At 43.2% G+C, this 23,119-nt stretch overlaps 2 protein-coding genes across 2 annotated transcripts in view; one reads left to right on the plus strand and one right to left on the minus strand.

The window, feature by feature from the left end:
- LOC134291681 (uncharacterized) overlaps positions 1 to 23,119 on the plus strand; it is a gene marked incomplete at its 3' end in the record, with an annotated part of 111,914 nt that overhangs the window by 38,538 nt on the left and 50,257 nt on the right.
- LOC134291665 (uncharacterized) lies at positions 1,831 to 9,785 on the minus strand. Its single transcript, XM_062859698.1, has 2 exons — positions 9,407 to 9,785; positions 1,831 to 9,350 (listed from the first exon to the last, which is right to left on the minus strand). Exon 2 carries the CDS (start codon positions 9,250 to 9,252, stop codon positions 2,203 to 2,205), a length of 7,050 nt encoding a protein of 2,349 aa, XP_062715682.1. The 5' UTR covers positions 9,253 to 9,350; positions 9,407 to 9,785; the 3' UTR covers positions 1,831 to 2,202.

The following is a 23,119-nucleotide window of genomic DNA, read 5'->3' on the forward strand; positions in this document are numbered from 1 at the left end:
ATCGTAAGTGGAGCTATGTTAGATCGTGCAAAGAATTATAATTCCTTTGACCAGCATGGTTTCATGCCAGGAAGATCCGTGACATCAAACTTGTTGAATTTCACTTCCAAATGCTTAGCTTCCATGGAAGCCAAAGCACAAGTGGATGTTGTATATACAGATTTGAAAGCCGCATTTGATAAAATTGATCACCAGATCCTCCTCCATAAACTTTCTCGACTTGGGTTTTCCTTGAGACTGGTTACATGGCTGAGTTCATACCTTACAGAACGAGTTCTACGTGTGAGGCTTAACAACATTATTTCGTCACCCTTCTCAAACAAATCAGGAGTTCCACAAGGAAGTAATTTAGGGCCATTATTGTTTGTTTTGTTTTTTAATGACGTCTCGTTGCTTTTTGATGACGGTTGTAAGCTAGTTTATGCTGATGACTTCAAACTGTTTCTTGAGGTGCGATCTGTTGATGATTGTTTGCGTCTGCAAAATCGACTTCAACTGTTTGTTGATTGGTGCCATAGAAATAAATTAGTCATCAGCGTAGCAAAGTGTCACGTAATCTCGTTTAATCGCCTCGATAGTCCAGTTTTGTTTGGCTATAATATCAATGGAACTATTCTGACAAGAACTGCTGAAATTTGTGATTTGGGCGTCCAACTAGATGCAAAACTAGCGTTCGATTGCCAACGATCCATGATTGTTTCAAAAGCCACGCAACGTTTAGGCTTTATCCTCAAAATTGCCAAAGATTTTAACGACCCACATTGTCTCAAGACGTTATATTGCTCGCTTGTACGTCCAATTCTTGAAAATGCCTCTATTGTATGGTTTCCGCATGAGGTTTCATGGTGTTTGCGGATAGAAAGAGTTCAGAAACGTTTTGTTCGAATGGCGTTGCGAAGTTTGCCATGGCGAGACCCAGTTAACCTACCGCCATATCCGGCGAGATGTCAATTGCTTGGTTTGGACACACTAGAACGTCGGCGAAAAATTCAGCAGGCTGTGTTTATCGCAAAACTTATTAATGGGGAAATAGATTCTCCAGAGCTGCGAGCGATGATCAACTTCCGGATTCCTAGTAGAGAGCTGCGATACTCAACCCTGCTTGTGCACAGATTCCACAGAACCTTGTATGGCTACAATGAGCCCATCGCCGCATGTATTCGGACATTTAGCATTGTGGAAGATCTGTTCGAGTTTGACGAGCCGTCCAATTGTTTTGCAAACAGAATTCGACGATCTGGTTTACTTTAATATTAGATTGGTTGTGTACTGTAAGTACTGTAACGTGACAAGTGTTGTTTATGTTTAAGATTAAGTTAAGTAAATGTGTGTTTTATGTATTTTAACAGTTTATGTAGACCTTAAGGTCCGATGAACTTAAATAAATAATAAATAAATAAATAAATAAATGATCATGTCATGCAATATATCGAAATTAGCAGAATTTTGAGGCAAATGTCAAATGCCAAAAACAGGATTGACCAGTAGACTAGACGGTTCCCTGGACCTCTAGAATGTGGTCAATTCTCATATTTTGTATGACAATGCAGTGCGGCACATCACAATTTGCATTAGACCAACAACGACCATCTGTTGGGTCTATGTTGGGTTTGGTGACCAAAACAAAAACAGGCCAATGATAGGTTCATGTCGGATATGTCGTCATCAATGATGATAGAAGCTTTAAACCTACAACACCACAAATTATAATTCCTAACTGGGGCTCAATTGAATGATATGTGCCATGACTGATGCTTGAGCTGATGTCAATTGAATGATCAGAGGCTAGTCAATTGATATTCCGATGGTAAATGGAAAAATGAGTAGTTAGCTTGTTGTGGTAGGTGTGATGGGAGTTCTTCAGCAATGACCAATAAGACCAAATTAGGTGTGATCAGCTTAAAGCTAGGAAAAATTTTTATTTAGGATTAAGTATAATAACTAATTTTAGAATTACTCACAATTCAATCTCCGCTCGTATTAACCTTACACTACACACAACTGGTTTTAAAGATTCAATATTAAGCCTGTAATATTTCACAACATTTTAATTGCGTTTTCTATAATTCAATAATATTATTCACCTTTCGGACTTAAAACAAATTAATCGAATTAGCAAATATCGAGAAAAAGATAAACAATTTTGGTAGTCTACGATATCGGTTTCACCATCTATTCCAATACGCTATCGTTTGTGGACTATTATATTTTGCTCGTCATCGGGTTTGACGGCTCACCGTAGTTTGACGATCCATGTTCGACTGACAGTGGTTCACGGTCTCGCTCTTTGTGGCTCACGATGGAAGAGCCTAAAACGAGGGGCTGTTGCGGTGAACATCCTCCCCCCCGTGTCGCCGTGACTTCCGGTCCTGCGTCACCAGATCTTATCACGTCCAGCACAGCCAGCTTCGTGACGGGCCTCTTCAGAACTCCTCCCGATGTCATCACTTCCGCTCTACGCGGAACGCCATCCTTTCCCAGTATCGTTTGTACCACTCGGCCACGAATCCATCGGTTCCTCACGTTTTCGTCCACTACGAATACCAGGTCTCCTACTTTTATCGGCTCCACGTCTCGGAACCATTTCGTTCTTCTTATTATTGTCGGCAGATATTCAACCACCCAGCGGCGCCAGAAGTTGTCCAGTGTATGCTTTACCATATTCCAACTGCTTCTCAGCGCCACCCCTGCATCCGTAGGAAACTTCTCTGGCTCCCGTACCCCATTCGAGCTTAGTAACAAAAAATGGTTTGGAGTCAGCGACTCGTGGTCCGCCGTTTCTAAAGGGATGAATGTGAGTGGCCGGGAATTAACTATGCTTTCTGCTTCGGCCAACACTGTAGCAAACGATTCATCGTCCAGCTTCCGCACGGTGGGTACGCATCCTAGCGCTGTCTTTACAGCACGAACCATTATCTCCCAACAGCCTCCCATATGAGGAGCGGCAGGAGGGTTAAACCGCCACTGAGTTCTTGCATTCGTGAAAGTGCTGCCCAATTCGATGTGGATTCTGCTGACTTCCTCCTGTAGATCTCGATTAGCTCCAACAAAGTTGGTTCCGTTATCGGAGTAAACTTCCTGAGGAGCTCCTCGTCGAGCTATAAATCTTCTAAACGCCTTTTTGCAGGAGTCGGTAGACAAACTGCTAACCACCTCGAGATGAATAGCCCGGATCGAAAGGCAGGTGAAAAGACACACCCACCGTTTCGCCACACTTCGTCCAACCTTCACCAAATACGGCCCGAATATGTCGACGCCTACGTACGTGAAAGGGCGAACACACGGCTGCAAACGTATAGCTGGTAGTGGTCCCATTTTCGGAGCTACGGGTACTGACTTGTATACGCAACACCACATGCAGCGTTTTCTTGTCAGACGAACTTCCACACGCAAACGCGGCACGTGGAATTTCTGACGCACTTCATTGACTACGGTTTCGTCGTTGGCATGGCCGTACTTCCGATGGTAGAAATCTAACAGCAACGCAGTAATCCGATGGTTTCGAGGCAAAATGATGGGGAACTTTGTATCGTAGGCTAGTATCTGTGAAGCAGCAGCTCTGCTTCCTACCCGCAACACTCCGTACTTGTCGGCGAATGGTGACTGCTTCAGGACACTGCTGGATGCTCCTATTTGCTTCTGATTGCTTCCATTTCGTTCCAGGTTTTGTTTCAATACAGCAACTTCGTCCGGGAACGCGTCGGACTGCGCAATTTGCCACAACGTCCGCTCTGCTTTCTGTATTTCTTCGCTTGACACTCCAACGGTATTTCCATGTCTGCCGTATTTCACCGCTCGTAGACTATCAACGAAACAATGGACGTACGCCACAGCACGCAGCATTCTTTCGAATCGAGAAAACCTTGCTGTATCAACTATGGGTATCCTGACCAGATGACTGCACACGTACGCTTCTCGCAGCTCCCTGTAGCTTTCATCCAAACCTTCTTCCGGAACCGCCGAACAATCTGCTTCACTGCTGTAGAGGAATTCGGGTCCATGGAACCATCGGCTGTTGATGCTACAAGCTGGACCTTTGCCCCATTTCGTGGCTTCATCTGCCACATTGACTTTCGTCGAAATCCACCGCCATTCATCAACACTGGAAAGGGCCAAAATCTCGTTAACCCGGAAAGCGACAAACTGACGATATCGACGTGTATCCGATTTAATCCACGAGCAGACGGTGGATGAATCGCTCCAGAAGAATGTTTGTTTGATCTTCAACGAATGGTTGTCCTCTACAGTTCTCCGCAAGCGAGCTCCCAGTAGTGCCGCCATTAGTTCCAGCCGAGGAATTGATAGCCCTCGAAGTGGTGCGACCTTCGTTTTGGATGATACAAGTGCGACTCTTATCTGTCCTCTGTCTGTTATACGGAAATACGCAACTGCCGCAAAAGCCTGTTCACTTGCATCCACGAAAACATGTAGCTCTAAGCTTTTGAAGCTTTCGGGATCGTAGCCAGGAAAGTAACACCGTGGGAGACGCAGTTTGTCCATTTTCTTGAGCGTTGCTATCCATTCCTTCCAGCGAATAGCGATGTCCGCCGGGATTTGGCTATCCCAGCTTGCATCAGTCCGCCATACTTCCTGGATGATTACTTTTCCATGTATCACAAACGACGCTATCAATCCCAGTGGGTCGTAGATGCTCATAACCAAGCGGAGCATTTCTCTTTTTGTCGGAATCTTGTCGTTATCCAGTAGGAAACTCACATTCTCGCAAAGCTGCAGCGAAAATAGGAGAACATCGTCTTCTTGATTCCACGCCATTCCCAAGACTCGTTCAAATTCCTTCTCCTTGTCCGGCAGCATAGTTTTCGACGGATTCTGGTTTGGTTCTTCCAAGTTCTCGACAACCTTCCTATCACTGGACATCCAATTGCGGATATGGAACCCCGCTCGCTTGTGTACTTCGATGACTTCCTTCGCAACTTCCAACGCTTCCTCTGCCCTGTCGAAACTATCCACATAGTCGTCCACATAGTGTCTCTTTTTCACCGCGGCTGCTCCTTTCGGAAATTCGGCTTCTTGCTCTGACGCATTCTTGTTTTTGACATACTGCGACTGCGCAGGGGAGCAAGCCGCCCCAAATATTGCCACGTCGCTGACCATGGTTTTCATTGGCTGCTCTGGAGAATCCCTGTAGGGAAACAATAGAGCACTCCGATCCTGCTCGCGGATCATAATCTGCAGAAACATTTCTTTTATGTCCGCTGATATCGCAACTTCTCGTTCCCGGTAGGGGAACATCACGGACAACAACGGAGTCAGTAGATCTGGACCCTTGAGCAGCATAGAATTCAGAGAAACACCGTCAACTTTCGCCGCTGCATCCCAGATTGCTCGCACCTTCCCTTTCTTGTGGTTGACTACGACTCCAATTGGCAAAAACCATGTTCGCCGCTGGTCGAACCCTTCAACTTCTTCTTTCGTTGCTTCGTGTATGTAGCCCTTCTCCTTGAAGTCCGATATTTGCTGCCGAAAGCTGTCGTACAATACTGCATTTCTAGCCAACCGTTTCTCCAAACACTTGAAGCGTCGTTCCGCCATCGGTCGACTGTCTGGAAACTCCACGTAGTCGTGTTTCCAGAGCAGACCTGTCTCATATTTTCCACCATCCAAACGCCGCGTAGTTTCCTCCAGGATCTTATTCGCACGCTCTTCCTCTTCGGTTTTTACAGTAGGCACAACAGCTACTCCCAAACTCTCAATGTCGAAGAATTGCCGAACGTATTCGTGGAGATCAACGCCCGTGGACTCGGATATGTGAAGTTGTTTGTGAATTCGAGTTTTTCGCAGACTTCCGCACACCGTCCACCCAATCCTGGTCTTCGCTGCAATTGGTTCGGTGAGTTTGCCCTCTCGCAATTTAAGCGTCGCTAGCAGATGACAGTTACTCTGCCCGATCAAGATTCCAGGTACAGCGCAATTCAAGCTTTTCACCGGAAGCTTACGGATGTGCGCAAATTGTTCAGAAAGCTCTGCGTAATCCATGGTCTGTTGTGGTAATCCAAGATTATCGACTGTGTACACCTCAGACAACTTGTACCGCTTGTAGCCGCCTGTTCCGGATATCTCCATCGTGACCACTTCTGCGCCAGTAATGGTCTTGTTGATGCCTCCCGTCCATTCGATACGCAACGTTTCTTCAGCTCCGCTAGCTCCAAGTGCTTCTGCGATTGACCGTTCGACGAGCGTCACTGACGATCCGTCATCAAGGAAAGCGTGAGTGTCGACCTGACCTTTTTTCCCAAACAAGGTGACTGGGAGGATTCGGAATAGCGTTGACGATGACAGCTGACGGTGAACCGTAACGACTGCATTGGACTTAGTCGCCGGCGGTGGCTCGAAGTGGAGCAAACGATGATGACGTTTAGGGCAGTTATTGATTCCGCAAACTTCTCCCCTACACGGCCAACGTGCGTGAGATGTGAGGCAACGGGCACACAGTTTATTTAGTTTTACCGCTTTCCACCTACCATCTAGATCCAATCCTTTAAAAGATGTACACGTCTCTATTTGGTGGCTATCAACGTTACACATCGAGCACGTTCTACTGCTCTTGCTGGCCTCCTTTTCCTTCTGCTTTCCCACATTCATGACACTTTTCTCGGTTTCTTCACGACGGTTCGACTTCGGTTGATCGGTGGATACGTGCGCGTTCACAAACGTTCTCTCTTTCTGCCGGCTTCGCTCGTCCTTCGATGTTTTCTGTGGGATGTTCGCTAGTTGAGTAACGCCACTAGCCGCTGATGATATTTTCGCCATGTAGTCACTGAATATATTTAGATCTACTATTGGAACTTGTTCCTGGTAGAGCGCCCAGCTAAATTTTACCGTCGCTGGTAGCTTGTCGACCAGCTCTTGGAGTAGGATTGGGTTTGCAAGGTGTCGCTGAAGCCCTACTGCCTTCAGATGCCCACAAAGGTTTTGAACTACCAGTCCAAAACTCACGAGAGTCTCTAGCCGATCCGGTTTCGGAGGAGGTGTTGCCCGCACTTTAGCGATCATGTTGTTCACTATCTGCTCAGGGCGGCCGTACAACTGCTGCAGTGTGGACACGACTTGGGGTACTGTCGACGGGTGGAGTAGAAAGCTACTGACGGACTCCTTCGCACTACCTCTCAAACTACGTTGTAGTCGCAGAAGGTTCTCGGAGTTAGTGTACCCACACGCCTCCGTTGAATGCTGATAGCTGCTTATGAACAGCGGCCAATCTATCGGGTCCCCGGAGAAAATCGGCAGCTCTTTGGTTACAACCTGCCTCGCAGCTAGTTGTTGAGGTGATGGTCCCAAATAACCACCTGTGTAGGCCGGCACTAAGCCTTGGAAAGATGTTTGGGAATGGGTTCTCGACACTGCAGGGAATACATTCGAAGTGGGTGGAAATGGGGCAGGCATGTCGATTCTACCACTATCAAGTCGCCCGGATTGTGGTGGAATTTCTGGTCGGTCATTTGACAGAGCATTATCCAACAACATTGGAGGAGGGGGTGGAAGAAGGGACGTATCCAAACTGCTGCCTGTGTTCGGCCCATTCACGGGGTCAAACCATGAGATAGGGGGAGGCGGCAAAGGAGGAGACGAACTTTCACCAACTGACTGATCTTCATTGCGGTTGATGACTTGCTGTACCTCGTCGTGTAAACTCCAGTACTCCTTTTCCGCTTCTTTACGTAGACGAACAGCTTCGTTTTCGCGACGGCGGCTTTCGTCCATTTGCCACTGCATCTGTTGTTGTGTCTCTCGCAGACACTGGACTTCACTCTCTAGTTCTGCCACTTGTAGCCGAAGTGCTTCGCATTCCCTATTACGTTGGTCGAGCAGGTTGCGTAAATCTGCTTCCGAAGTGCGCATCCGCTCTTTCTCTTCGGCGAAAGACTTCTCCCTATCCTTGATCTGCGTCTCCAAGCTTGTTTGTGATCGCTTTCTATGCTCGAGCTGGCTCCGCAAGCTGTCTTCCGCTTCTCGCAGCAGTTTCAGCTCTTCGGAGTATTGCAGCTGGAGATTTTTGATGCGGTTTACTAATTGTACTTCCCGTTTCCGCCGTGAGTCAATATCGAACTGGTGCTTGTCCATCAAATCCTGGATGACCCGCTGTTCCGCTTCTGTCTGTCTCTGCAACTGCAGAGCATTCTGCTTCCGGAGCTCTCCGGTTTCAACGCTCCAACGCTTGTAGCAATGTGCGCCGAAGCGATTGATTTTAGGCACCGCTCCAGCATTCGAAACCAACTCGGAATTCGGATCTACTTCTTCAACCTTGAGAAGATCTGCATACGGTTGAAGATTGACGTATGGTAGACTGGCCGGTCGGGTTCCTCGCTTTTCATCACCTGTGTCACCTCCAGCGGCAACGTCAAGGGAATCCTCAGACTCCTCTCCAATCGTAACGCTCTCCACGGTCTGCGGGACAGATTTCGCCTCCGATCCCGTTCCTGCTCTGTCGTCGTCACAGGGTACCACTGCCGATACCGCAGTCTTTATCGGCGTCGATGAAGAGTGTACTCCCTGCGGTTCAATCGGAAGTGCATCTCCAACAAGATGGTTAGTGTTTGCAGATATAGACGCGGGTGTCTGTTCACCAACAACCCCACCGGAAATCTCGGTCGTCCTTGTCTGCCTTACCCAGTCCTCCGTTCGTTTCGCACTGCTTCGACTGCTCCGCATACTACGTACACTTCGTCCTTCCTCGTCGTCCTTCCGACTGAGCAATTCATGCTTCCGAGCAATGAACTGCTTGCCACGCTCAAGCCGCTCCAGAAGTTCACGTTCGTTTAGTGCGCGCTCCTTTTCAACTCGCTCCCGGTTCAATTCCTCCAGCAACCTCTGCTCCTCTTCCAGACGCAGTAGTTCGCGGTCTACTTTCGCTCTACGAGCGCTGGACGTGCTCGAAATACCGCTAAGTTGACTCGGTGCCGCTTCCCGAACCTCAGAAGCTCCGCCAGGCATGCACACTACACACACGAAACTAGACGAGCGTACCGTGGCCGTATCAACATCGGCACAGGTAAAGTGGTACCAATGGTTACAGTTACGGCACTGTACCATGTACCGCTCGGAATTATTTGGTCGATCGCAACCAGCACAATCGCGCAACTCACCTCCGTCTTTGTCGATCATCGATGGGATGAAGGAATCCTCCGACGAATTACTCGGTGCGTTGCCGTTGTCACCCGGATGGAGGTTAGCATTCGCCTGCTGAGCCCTCGTCTGCGACCGGGTTTGCCGTACATTCGACTGCGAACTCATCCTGGGTCGGGTGAATTCTTTAAGATTGTTGTGGTAGGTGTGATGGGAGTTCTTCAGCAATGACCAATAAGACCAAATTAGGTGTGATCAGCTTAAAGCTAGGAAAAATTTTTATTTAGGATTAAGTATAATAACTAATTTTAGAATTACTCACAATTCAATCTCCGCTCGTATTAACCTTACACTACACACAACTGGTTTTAAAGATTCAATATTAAGCCTGTAATATTTCACAACATTTTAATTGCGTTTTCTATAATTCAATAATATAATTCACCTTTCGGACTTAAAACAAATTAATCGAATTAGCAAATATCGAGAAAAAGATAAACAATTTTGGTAGTCTACGATATCGGTTTCACCATCTATTCCAATACGCTATCGTTTGTGGACTATTATATTTTGCTCGTCATCGGGTTTGACGGCTCACCGTAGTTTGACGATCCATGTTCGACTGACAGTGGTTCACGGTCTCGCTCTTTGTGGCTCACGATGGAAGAGCCTAAAACGAGGGGCTGTTGCGGTGAACATAGCTATTTCAATTTTAGTTGGAAATGTCGGTTGATACTGGCACTTCGGAACAGTGCTTTGAATTGAAATGTACATAACTGCGAATAAAATTTAGATTCATTACTAAATTGTTGATAGCCGAGGCGGTAAACGCACGGGTATTCAGCATGACCATGCTGAGGGTGACGGGTTCGATTCCCGGTCGGTCCAGGATCTTTTCGTAAAGGAAATTTCCTTGACTTCCTTGGGCATAGAGTATCTTCGTGCCTGCCACACGATATACGCATGCAAAATGGTCATTGGCAGAAGAAGCTCTCAGTTAAAAACTGTGGAAGTGCTCATAGAACACTAAGTTGAGAAGCAGGCTTTGTCCCAATGAGGACGTTACGCCAAGAAGAGAGAGAGAGAGACTAAATTGTTGCAGTGTACAACTATCCATGATGGGGCTGATGTGCCGGTACTTTCAACATGACACCCTCAAGATTTGGTATATGTTTGGCGCATTGAGAAGAAAGTCCGCCACAAAAAATTAATCCTGTTCATATCACTAACTCGAAAGTGATGAAAATATTCTAATTGGACTATTATACTAGTGGGAGCAGAATACCTGGAGGAAATACTTAAAAGGTTTTCAACCTACTCAATGGACAATATTGATTCTTATCAAAATTCACTTGCCAGAGTACTCTCAAGGTTTTATTCAGCAAGTTAGTTTGGACTTCCTTCAGGGGGTTTCCTCGATTTTTCCTCAAGAATTTGCCCAGTATTTTTTTTCCTGGTATGCCTGCAAAAATTCTTCGGGATGTGTTCTCAAATGTCTTTACTAGAATTGAAGATATTAATTTTTATCTAATTTTTTCTTGGATTCTCCCAAACAGATTTTTCAAAATGATCTAAGGAAATGTATGGCGGAGGTATCCGAAAATTCCACCGGTAATTCGGGTAGATTCATATTGGAACTCCTCTAACAGCGTCTGATGGATGAAAATTTGTGAGGAAACTGTATTTTTCAGATCGATATTTTGAATAGTTTCCCCAATTCAACTAAAAATGTCTTTAGCTTTTTCAGAATCTTTTTTGCGAATTTTCTCCAGCAATTACATTCAATGTTTCTAAAGAATTTATTTTTTTCATATGAAAAACTTCTGACATTTCGAAAAAAAAATTCTAAACTATTTTTAAAAGACGAATTAAAAAAAACTTAAAAAATGGATGGATTTATTGAACTGGATCTCTAAAATAATATCAGAAGAGATCCTTAGAGAAATTTCAGGGATTTTATAAAAAAAATCATTGAATCATCTAAGGCCTTCTGTATAAGGTTCACCTGCAATGGGGTTTTATGAAATTTCTGTCAATGTTTGTGTAATTGCCACGTTGAATAGACTGAAGTGCAGTTCTTTTCTGTTCATCTCATAGATGGTATATCTCTTTCGTGGCGAACCAGCACAATTGTGCTGTTGATCGATAACAGTTTTGCGTATTTTTTCATCTGTTGTGTTTTTTTGTGATGTTAACTGTTTCAATAATACAGCCATGTATATGTGTGCAAACAAACATTTGTTTACATTGCCTCTGAGATTTACCACAACAAGTTAAACAAAAAGTGGTCGAAAACCGTTTTATCTGTCGCATATTTTTTTATTTCCGTTTTATCTCGGTAGTCAAATCTAGAAATCGAAAGACAAAGTGTAGAGGAAAAATAATTGTTGTTTTGTTGGGAAATCAAAGGGTTCTCGAGAGCCACGCTCCGTCCCGAAAGGGATATGTAATGCCAGACGACGTCAATAATAAAGTGCAAGAATATTTGAAAATTTACTCAAATATGTTCAAATTATATAGGCAAAAGAACTTTATTGCTTCTGAAAATAAATAACTACATACAAAAACCATTTCCTCGACAAATCCGCGCGAGGGCCAAACCCTAAATTTACGAAATATGCGTTGTTGTAAAAATCCTGAATATTCAGATGTGGTCGATTGACCACTCGCAGAGCTGGCATCGTTTTTGCTCCTGTTTGATGTTTAGAATTGAGCGATTGCGATTTCGTGACGATGTTTTATGATAAAATTTGTTCTAAGTGTTACGCCTGTTTCTCTGTGCTTATTTTCGTGAAGATTGATTTTTTTTTAAATATGGTCATGGTCAACTTTGCCCCTTCGAGGACTCCTCCTGGCTACACCACTGGCCTATAACTTGAAAGGCTTGAGATTTGTTCATGACTCAACAAAAAAATAGTCCGTTTAAATCTCCGAAGGACACCATCATAACTTTCCCTTGTCAGTATGATAAGTTATTAGGCACAATGTTTCTATAGTTCTTATGTTTCTTATACTAACTTTGAGCTTGTTTTATAGGATATACCAATTTCGTTCAAATTTTCTCAACATAATCTGGATGTTTTTAAGAATAAATTCAGAGAATGACACCATTAAGGTTTTAGCACGTTTTCGGTTTGACTTTTTTATGTCTCAAATGTTATAGTACATAATATTATACTGATCCGTTAACATATGGCTATGCCGATTACCGTTAGACAATTAGAAGTTTATGAGGTTAAATTGAAGGTTATGACAGCAGATAGGGTCTGGGACGATTTGGGCAGGAGCACCTATTTTGGGCACTTGCTGCTATAATTCAGTCAATTCCAAACCGATTGACTTGAATTTTTGCACATGGTTAGATACTGTGCGTATCTGGTCGTGTCTCAAAAACCAAGTCAATCGGTTCAAAATTGACTGAGTTATAGCAGCAAGTGCCCAAAATAGGTGCTCCTGCCCAAATGGTCATAGACCTTTCGTTCAAAGATGGATAATAATAAATAAAACTTCGCTACAAAATTAATGGCGCAATACAGGTATCATATGAAAACATTATCACCTATCAATTAACACGAACCAGTCGGTGTTTTATAAAACTAGAACAACAATCATAACCATTCTCCACTTGACAAAAGCCTACATTCATTTGCCATACTCACGGAATCCATTTTGCTTTGCTATCCAGTCAATAAACGATCACGCTTCACGCTACTGCAATTACTCCTCCATATCAGTTGAGTACACGGTTCTTCGAAAACCATCCCACACGTTATCAGTAAAACGAGTAAAACACAAACCAATGTTTGTGTAGATTCATGTTGTCACGAAAATATATGTAACAATGCCCCACTTGTCACTATGAAATCTTCTTTTTCTTCACTGCTTCGCGACCTAGGCCCCCTAGCCCAATCTAGCAAATAGTGGACACAAAAACAGGTCGCAGCACTATATTCCCAGATCCCTCACACACTTGCGTCACACAGGTAACACGCGCCGAACCAAACTGAAGCCATTCGTTAAGGAAGATGGTGGTTGAACCACCAAGCCGCATAAATGTTCTGCGGGGATGGGCGTTGAGCAACGGACATCAAATTTGAGCTCCCATACGCACCAACCAGCCAGAGCATTACACCATTGGTTTCTAGCGTATACCCATGGGGGCTTCGCCATATCTCGGTATTGGTTTGCCTCGCGGTTGGGCACCTACTTAAGGCTATAAGCAGAATGGTGAAGAATGAAGAACCAAAGAAATTCTTTGCACTTTCAGTCATTGACCATCACCGCGCTTGCCCGTAGGGATGGCACATGACTTCCTCAAGATGCGTACGCGAAACCCGACGCGACACGGCGTAGGCCTATATGGCACTCGGATTCATTCTCGCTTCTCGCTTGTGTAAGCTTTTCGTTATACCTACTTATGTATTTCTTCGCACATGCTTGACCACCCGTTCTTTTGATAATAATAGTTGGTTGGATGGAAGACCGTTTGCGTGGCTTTTCCTATTCGAATTTCTTTCTTCGGGGCTCGCGAGCATAACTGTTAATGGGTGCCTTCAACTTGTTGCTTCTAGATGGGGAAAAGAGCAGTGGAGCGCCAATAACACTCCGACTCTGCAAATCTTCAATGTATTGTTGCTAAAATTTGATTTTGAGCTCACTCTTTGTTAGATATTTGACCCTATGTACTATGTAACAGCCTTCTTATTATATTTGGTGATATAATAACATAAACCTAAGCCTATTAATAGACCCTGTGCCTATACAGTAGGGTGCACCAAAATTGCACATGGTCAAAACGCTTGGGGGCTCACCCTGCAAATAATAGCTAAAGGTATTAGAAACAAACTTTTGTATGACGACAACTTTTAGAAATGACGTTTACAGGTCGCCCCAGCAAGATTTTTGAAAAATGGCCATTTTTCGTAATAAATGTCGAACAAATATTGTTTACTGTACAATGCTTTTGTCATTCGGAAGCTGACCGGTCGTTAGATCGGTGGTTTTCTCTTGCGATGTCGTGTAACAGTATTTTTCTAAAAAAAATGTCACATAAGAGCTGCTCAAAAACACATACAAAGTGAAAAATCACGTATGCTCAACAAGTTTTTTGTTTTGACCAGCAACGATCCATACAAACACGCAAGGACATCAAACGAAAGACAGTCTTGTGTTGTTGCCCGAATCAGGATGACCCCTTAGGATTAGAGATTCCTAGACCTAACACAGGCTATGGAAGCAACTATCGCTGCGAACTGAAGGCAACCTGCCAGAAAAAATACGATCACAGGATTGACTGATGGGTCCAAGAATAATAATGAAATCTCGTCATCCTGGGATTGGACTTCATTATCCATTTGGGTAACTGAGCACAATTCATAATATGAGCTGCATGTTTGTGGTTTGTGCATTTGTTATGTTCCATTTTACTTTTCGTATCTAAGTTCCCAAACGTGGTGCCCGATACGGAAAATAAAATGAGCATTTGTAGAGTTCCAATGTATATGTTGTTACACTGGCGCCCAACTAAAAAAAATCTTGAGCAATTATAATGAGGTTTTGTTATGTGCACACGAAGTATTTGTTTTGTTCCACTTTTCTGTTACATTTAATCCAATTGTTTAACCTTATAACTACATAGGATTAAGGAATGACATGGCAAACGACGGCGATTAGTTTAGAGAAAAAGAATCAAAAACTTAGTCAGAGTCAATTTGCCAGAACTGGTACACTGTCGAATTTTCCGGGACACGATGGTAGTTTTTGTTTTGTTGATTTCAAGATTAGTTTCATTATGTGACGCTTTTAGATATTGAATAATGCATCTAGAGTAAGGTGGCCCACACTTATATGAAAAACAAAAATTTCGAAAAATTTCAAGTCTTACCTCCTCAATCAGTTGTTTTGGACTCCCAGAAGCTACGTTCAAAATTTGAGCAAAATCGGTTGAGCCTAAGGGGGCGCTCAAAACGCTTGAAGTTTGTATGGGAAAACTTGGCCAAATGTATGCAGAAATTTTAAGTTTTCGAATTTTGCCGCTAGGTGGCGCTGTAAGCGTTCAATAATCAAACCTTTTGGTATTATTGTAGGTGACTATATGGCAAACAACTTTGTCGAAGACCGCAAAGTGATCCAATGTTTGTGAAAAAAGTTATACCCTAGGAAAAGTGAGGATAAACTTTATTGTTATTTTTCCAATACATGTAAAGGAATAATATCAATAATGAAATCTCAATACTTTGCCTCACTTTGCCTAGGGTATAACTTTTTTCACAGCCGTCGGATCACTGCGTGGTCTTCGACAAAGTTTTCTGGCATATAGTCACCTGCAATAATACCAAAGGGTTTGATTATTGAACGCTTACAGCGCCACCTAGCGGCAAAATTCGAAAACTTAAAATTTCTGCATACATTTGGCCAAGTTTTCCCATACAAACTTCAAGCGTTTTGAGCGCCCCCTTAGGCTCAACCGATTTTGCTCAAATTTTGAACGTAGCTTCTGGGAGTCCAAAACAACTGATTGAGGAGGTAAGACTTGGCATTTTTCGAAATTTTTGTTTTTCATATAAGTGTGGGCCACCCTAATCTAGAGCTTGACTCGAGAGTTTAGCTGACAAGATCCGACTCTGACCGCCTTGTCGAAGGACGTTGAAGAGTTTTTCATAAGCCGATTATCCATCGCTCATGAAAAACTCTGCCACAATGGTAATGTTGTGTTACATTTTTGAAGTATTTTAAAAATTTTCCATCAATTTGACAATGCAATTCATGGAAAATTCTTCGATTGTTGCATGGTGTGTGTCACGTTTGTCAATTGTTATGAACATTTCGACAGTTTATTTTGTATGTTATGCTGTGGTTTGTACATCTGTCCCTGAACCCTAATGTGCATTTGTAGCGCTCCAGTCATTTTGGGCAGCGAACCAGTACAAAACACGCAAGCCGTCAACCAACACGGATATCAAATGAAAGACGGTCTTGTGTTGCTGCCCGAATCAGAATGCCCCCTTATACACACCATTTTTTTTAAATGCTTCTAACACAAAAGAAAACAGCAAAATAAAACAGCAAAACGTAACAGTACTCTACGACTCTTCGAGCTCGTGTTAAAAGCTACTTGGAAAAGTATTTTGAAACTTTGAAACATGTTCAAATAGGCTTTCAATCTAATTTGTGATTTTGTTGATTTATGGTAACTTAAAATTGATCTTTTCAATGAAGTGAACAATCCCAACTAAAAATCGCCAGCCGTAAACAAGCATGCTTTATAATAGTAATTATAGCTGAACTAAAATTAAGCTGTACGCATTACTGTACAAATGCTATTTCAACTGAAAAAGTAGCCAATGTTCAACTTTTCGTATTGGTATTAACAATGATAATTTAAAACACTTTTCAAGCGTTTAATAAGATTTTTATTCGACTCGCAGTAATTCCTTTACAACATAGTTTAACAAGACTTTTTTCTACTTCTTGTTAAGTTCATGTAAAAATTAGGACATGTATCTGTATAATGTGTTTTTCACAAATCAGATAAGCGCTTTCGATTTATCATACTTCGACTCAGAGAACATGATAAAAAACACGTGTTTTTACTGAACAACAGGTGAATTAATCTGTTGTTCAGTCGTTAACCACAATGTTGTGCTAATTCACCACTGCTGAATAGGAGTCGAAGTCTTATCATTATTAAACCACGGGAAGTTAATGTTTTAATTTGAGCGCTGCAATTCATCATCTCTAGGATGGCGCAGATAGGAAGCATGCGGCTGGCAATCGACGGGTCTCGAGTTCGAATCTAGATTTAGGTAAATTTATGTGTAGTTATTATATCACAATATTTGTTCACAGAATTAAGTTCCAATTGAAAAAAATTGCATTTTTTTATTTTTAATTATTTTTCCTAAAGCTGAATAACAGCTTTACTACATAGCTTTGTAAAACGGTTTAGCAACAAACAGTTCAGTTGGTACACAACACTATGGTGGTCGATACTTGACCATTGGTGGAAACTGGCGGAACCTTCGGCTGAAGGTGGCCTCGATGAGTGGCCTTGATGGATGGCCGATGAAATCGTCTCAATCGGCTGATTGAGACGGACACACTGCTACGGTTGCAGTTTGGCGGAATAATCTCGAACCTTTCGAAATATTGTATCCTTGCGAAACTTCAGGCCGATTGCTCTAATGGTTTGAGAGCGTAAGGTTACTGAAGTGGCTCAGATAAAATATTGTCGAAGAGGTGAAGTGAAACTTCTGAGATGAAAATTCAAAACCTAAGAGCTGGTTACTTGCATTAGAAGTCCTGGCTTTCTTAGAGGATTGAAATCCACCTTGGTAGAGGAGTCACTTCCCGAGGATGAGTTCTTTCACAGTGAAACGCACTATTTCGACTGACAAAAGATCATGTATTTCGTTGGTTCAAGTAGTGCTTATATACTAATTCTAAACCTAAAGGAATGACACATCGACACCTTATCATGCTTTCTTTCTGAATCACGTGATCAGCCTACGACTGCGTGGTGCAGTAGGGTCCTAACCTTATCAGTTGTTAGGTTGCGTATTCTCTTTTGGTTCGTTTATACAGGGCGACAGTCTACTGTGATGATTCATTGATTAAACTTGATAAGCTATTAGTGCATGGAAAGAGGCAGATAATTACGTCTATTTAATGTGTCGAAATCTATGATTTATGTAGAAATGCTAACTCTTCGCAATGGTTGCGAACATTCACCCCCCGCGCTTAAATCTAAAGCGTTATTGGATTGTGGGACATTAGACTCAAAGGGAAGTGGGGCCAACTTGGATACTGGTCGGCGATACAGACCAGCGGCAGTCTGGACGTCAGCAACACGAATAGTGCAGTCAGCACCTGGATACACTGTCACAATTTTGCCTAATTTCCACGACTGGGGCGGCGTATTTTCTTCCTTTAACAAAACTACAACTCCTGGAGTAATGTTTTTTGAATGTTTGGTCCATTTTTGACGAGTTTGCAATGTGTTCAAATATTCATTTGACCAGCGTTTCCAAAAGTGGTCCCGTAATTTCTGTAGATGTTGCCAACGGGTCAACCGATTTTCTGGGACATCTTCCAAGGTAGGTTCAGGAATAGCAATTAATTGACGACCTATGAGGAAATGCGCTGGTGTAATCACCTCGAGTTCAGTAGGATCAGTGGAGTGGGAAAAGAGAGGGCGTGAATTGAGGATAGCCTCAATCTGGGTCAACACAGTGTAGTATTCTTCGAATGTTAGGGAAGCATTGCGTAATATTTTCTTCAAGTGTGTTTTTGTGCTCTTCACTCCGGCTTCCCATAGTCCACCAAAGTTTGGAGCGCGAGGTGGAATGGATCTCCATATTATCTCCCGTGGTTGACAGAAATCATTCAACTTTCCTTGCATTTGATCCTTTTGAAACAACAGATATAAATCGTGTAATTCAGTTCTAGCACCGGCGAAATTAGTTCCATTGTCTGAATGTATTTCTTCGACAAGACCGCGTCGGGCCACAAATCGATGGAGTGCTGCTATGAATGCTGCTGCAGTCAGATCCGATACGACTTCGAAATGTATTGCCTTTGTAGACAAACAGATGAATAGCGAGATATAGGCCTTGACCGGTACTGATTTTCTTCCTCCTCGACGAATAAAAATCGGCCCTGCAAAATCAACTCCTGTTCTGGAAAATGGAGCGGAAGGAACCACTCTGGCTTCGGGCAAGTTACCCATTGGTGGTTGAAGCAGTTTTGGGTTGGATCGGAAACAAATAATACAGGATCTCGTTACCTTACGTACTGTGTTTCTGGCGTTGAGGAGCCAAAACCGTTGTCTAATGAGGGATATTAAGCCGGACGGACCAACGTGTAAATTCTCCTCATGTAATGCTCTCACAAGGGACTCCGTTATAGGATTTTTGTTTGGAAGAATTAGTTGGTGTTTAGCATTGTATGATAATCGTGAATTTTGCAACCGACCTCCAACACGCAGAAGATCGTTATCTATGATGGGACAAAGGTTTGCAAGTCGACGAGTAGGTTGACCAGATTTCAGGGAATGGATATCTTCAAATAGTTCGGTTTGTTGGATATATCTGACGATGACTTCCAATGATTGTCTCATCTCAGGAATGGTGAGAAATTTTGAAATATTTCTTAGGGACCTAGGCAATTTAGTGTTCCTTATAAATCGCAAAATATATCCGACAATTCTTTGGAGTCGTCGGAAGGAACTAAATTTGGTCATAAATGGAAGAGTCTCGAGTCGAACGACAGGCGTAACAATCACAGTGGGCTTCCATTCTGGTAACTCGCAATCTGGAATAGGTTCAGGTTCTTCATTCTGGATCACATGGTTGCGGAGGAATGATGGTCCATTCCACCACAAATAGTTCACGGCAAGCTGTTGTGGTAGTTGGCCGCGGGATACCACATCAGCTGGATTCTCATCTGTTCGTACATACCTCCATTGGGCGTTTTGTGTCTGATTGTTAATCTCCATGATACGGTTGCGAACGAATAATTCTAGTTGAATGGGAGACTTTCTTAGCCACCCAAGGAAGATTTGGCTATCAGAATAATATGTGATTTGGTTGAAATTCATCTTGAGGGCAGGAACAACCTTTGAGGCTAATCGAGATAGCAATAGCGCAGCACAGAGCTCCATTCTTGGCATGGTTAGACCATTTATTGGCGCTATTTTGGATTTACTGCATATCAACGTAGTTTTCACGATTTGATTTGATACTGCACGAATATAAATACACGCACCGTATGCCAGGTTGGACGCGTCGGCGAACCCATGAATTTCGTAATGAATAGCTGCATGTAGTGCCATATATCTTGGAATTCTGATTTGTTGGATTTGATGAAGTGAATCACGAAATATTTGCCATTCCGTAAGTAAATCACCTTCAAGTATATCGTCCCAATCTAACTTGCTTAACCATACCTGCTGCATTATAGCCTTGGCGTTCACTATTACGGGAGACACCAAACCAAGGGGATCGAAAAGCCTTGCAATTTCGGAAAGAACACGACGTTTGGTCGGAGGTTCTTGGTTTGATGAAAAACAATCAGGAACAAAGAGGAAAATGTCCTTTTTTGGATCCCATAGTAATCCTAGCGTTTTTATGGATTCGTTTATATCAGCATCTTCAAAGGTAAGGAATTTTTCTCTTTCCCCTTCTGGAACTGTTTCAATGATGGCTTCGTCGTTAGCACACCATTTGTGTATGGGAAAACCTCCGGAATGCAAAAGATGGGTCAGCTCCAATCGGGATTGAATAGCATCTTCGACGGTATCGGCACCAGAAAGGACATCATCAACGTAGAAATCCTCTTCCACAATTTTCGCCGCTACGGGATAGCGTTTTGTTTCATCGATGGCCAATTGCTTCAAAGTTCGCGTGGCTAGAAATGGTGCACTGGATGTCCCGTAGGTGACGGTTGTCATTTCTAGAACTTCCAGCGGATCGGTTGGTTCTTTTCGCCAGAAAATTCGTTGCAAGGATGTCTGGCTTGGGTCGATGCGGATTTGGCGATACATTTTGGAAATGTCTGCAGTAAAGGCATAGCGATGCCTACGAAATCTTAAAAGAATTGAAAAGAGGTCATCTTGGACTGTTGGACCAATCATCAATGTCTCGTTGAGGGAAACACCCGAGGATTTCGCTGAGGCATCAAACACAACTCTAAGCTTTGTTGTGGAACTTGATGGTTTGAGGACTGCGTGATGTGGTAGATAATAAGTTATCTTTCCTGGAGTGTCGTCAAGCTCATTCACTCGCTGGCAATGACCAAGTTGTTTGTATTCATCAATAAATTTGCCGTATAACTCCTTCATCTCGTATTTTTTCTTAAGTCTCTGTTCTAGCATAAAAAATCGACGGAGAGCAAGGGATCGATTGCTCTTTAGGTTAGATGCTGTGTCCTTCAAAGGTAGCTGGACGATGTAGCGACCGTTGATATCACGAGTAGTTGTTGAACAGTATTTGGATTCGCATTGCTGCTCTTCGTTAGATAGCAATGGAGATGATCCGACGGATTCCAGAAACCAAAACTTTTCCATGGTTTTATTCAGTGGTTCAAGAATGACAGCATGGCACTGTTGTCGGTTGTAGATTAAATCCACGTTTTCGTCGTCCATAGCTCCAGCGACAACCCATCCTAGACGAGTTTCTTGAAGTATAGGAAGATCGTTGGAAATCTTCAGCTGATTTGGCATCAGTAGTTGGAAAAATAGCTTGATTCCTATCAAGAGATCTATTTCCCCTGGAATGTGGAACGTTGGATCTGCAAGTGGTAATCCGGGAGGAATTGACCAGAATTGCGTGTTGATTTTTCGAGATGGCATCACACCTGTGATCCGATCTGTAACGAGGCACTCTATTTGTGCATGATAATCGGAATGTATGGAACGTATTTCAGTTTTGGCCATATTGTTGAGAGTTGTCTTTTTTCCATTGGCCCCAATAATCTCAACCTTGGCAGGAATGTGTGGAAGCTTTAGCATTTGCAGAAGTCTTGCCGATATCAAGTGAGCCTGCGATCCACAATCCAAAAATGCTCGGCATGGATGAAATTTGCCATTACTATCCAGAATATTAACAACAGCCGTCATCAAAAGGCTATTATCAAGAGGAGCCTTACTTATTGAACAAGATGTTGTAATAGGTTTTTCTTCAGAAACTTTTGGGATTTGTCCAAGCTCTTGTTTGAATGGCACAGGTTTCGTATTCACAAAGGATGTTTTCTCAACATGTAAAAGTGTGTTATGTTGACCTTGGCATTTCTGGCAGGTTCTGGATGAACTACAGGAACTGACTGGATGACCTTTTTGTAGACAATTGTAGCACATTCACAGCTCTCGAACCTTTGCTTGGCGTTGAGGAATGGACATGGCACGGAAAACCTCACATTTGAAATTGGAATGCATACCAGAACATATATCACAAATTGTCTCGGAACTTCTGGTAATAGCACATGATTTGGCTTGTGCGTTCTTCATTTGGTTGGCAGCATTCTTTACAGGGATATATGGCTTCATGATTGATGGAATTTTCGATGAACCTTCACAGCGTTCGAGGATGGCACACCGTTTCTTTAGAAATTCAATGGTGTCTTCGTAGGATGGAATTTCCTTATGCGGGATGGATGCTTCCCATTCTTTCCTGGTATCCTTATCTAATGCTCCAGACACAAGATTAACTACAAATCTCTCTCCGACTCCATCCAACTCGTTGTCGATAAGTGCTAACCCATCGACGTGCCGAGTCACTTCATCGATGAGTTCTCGTAGCTCTTTTTGATTTTCCCGGTTCAGACGACGGAGACTTAATAAACCTTGGATATGGATATCAACGATTACCCGTTTGTTCTCGAAACGGTCTTCGAGAATTTCCCAAGCGTGGGCGTAATTGTTGTTATTGAGAGTGCGTGCGTCGATAATGCCAGCAGCTGCTCCTACTAGAGAGCGTTCGAGATGGTACAGCTTGATGCAATCTGAGTCGGTGGAGGATCGCATCACATCCGAAAACATGGTTTTAAAGCGAGGCCAATTTTCTGGTTTGCCATCGAAAGTTGGAATTGGAGCCTTTAATGGCTGCTGCTGAACAATGATGCGAGGGCTTTCGTTGGTTTGCACTTGCGGTTGGACCACGGAACGGTCACGGCTTGCCTGTATTGCTCGTTCCAGCAACACATAGGTTTCATTGAATTGTGTTTCGAACACCAGGTATACTTGATCTTGCTCATCAATTCTCTCGGGAGGGCACACTGCCACCACATGATGATGGATGTTCAAGAACTCTTTGTAATGATTTTCCAGATTGTGGGAAAACATTTTCAATTGCGCGGAGTCATATTGAGCATTTGTCGCGTTAGCCTCCTCAATCGCTTTACGAATGCGCGTTATTTTGGCCTTGACTTGGCCACGTAGATGAACTGAGGTTTTCATATCCGACATCTTCTGTGCGGTATTTACTTCTTTCACTGGAGTATGTTCAATCGGCATTGGTAAAACACTTTTTTTACTTCAGAT

The sequence above is a fragment of the Aedes albopictus genome, chromosome 3 (genome assembly GCF_035046485.1).
Source record: "Aedes albopictus strain Foshan chromosome 3, AalbF5, whole genome shotgun sequence".
Lineage (NCBI taxonomy): Eukaryota > Metazoa > Arthropoda > Insecta > Diptera > Culicidae > Aedes > Aedes albopictus.

Bases quoted from the DNA above. Each gene is read 5' to 3' on its own strand.
- LOC134291665 (XM_062859698.1), bottom strand. From the start codon at position 9,252: ATGAGTTCGCAGTCGAATGTACGGCAAACCCGGTCGCAGACGAGGGCT.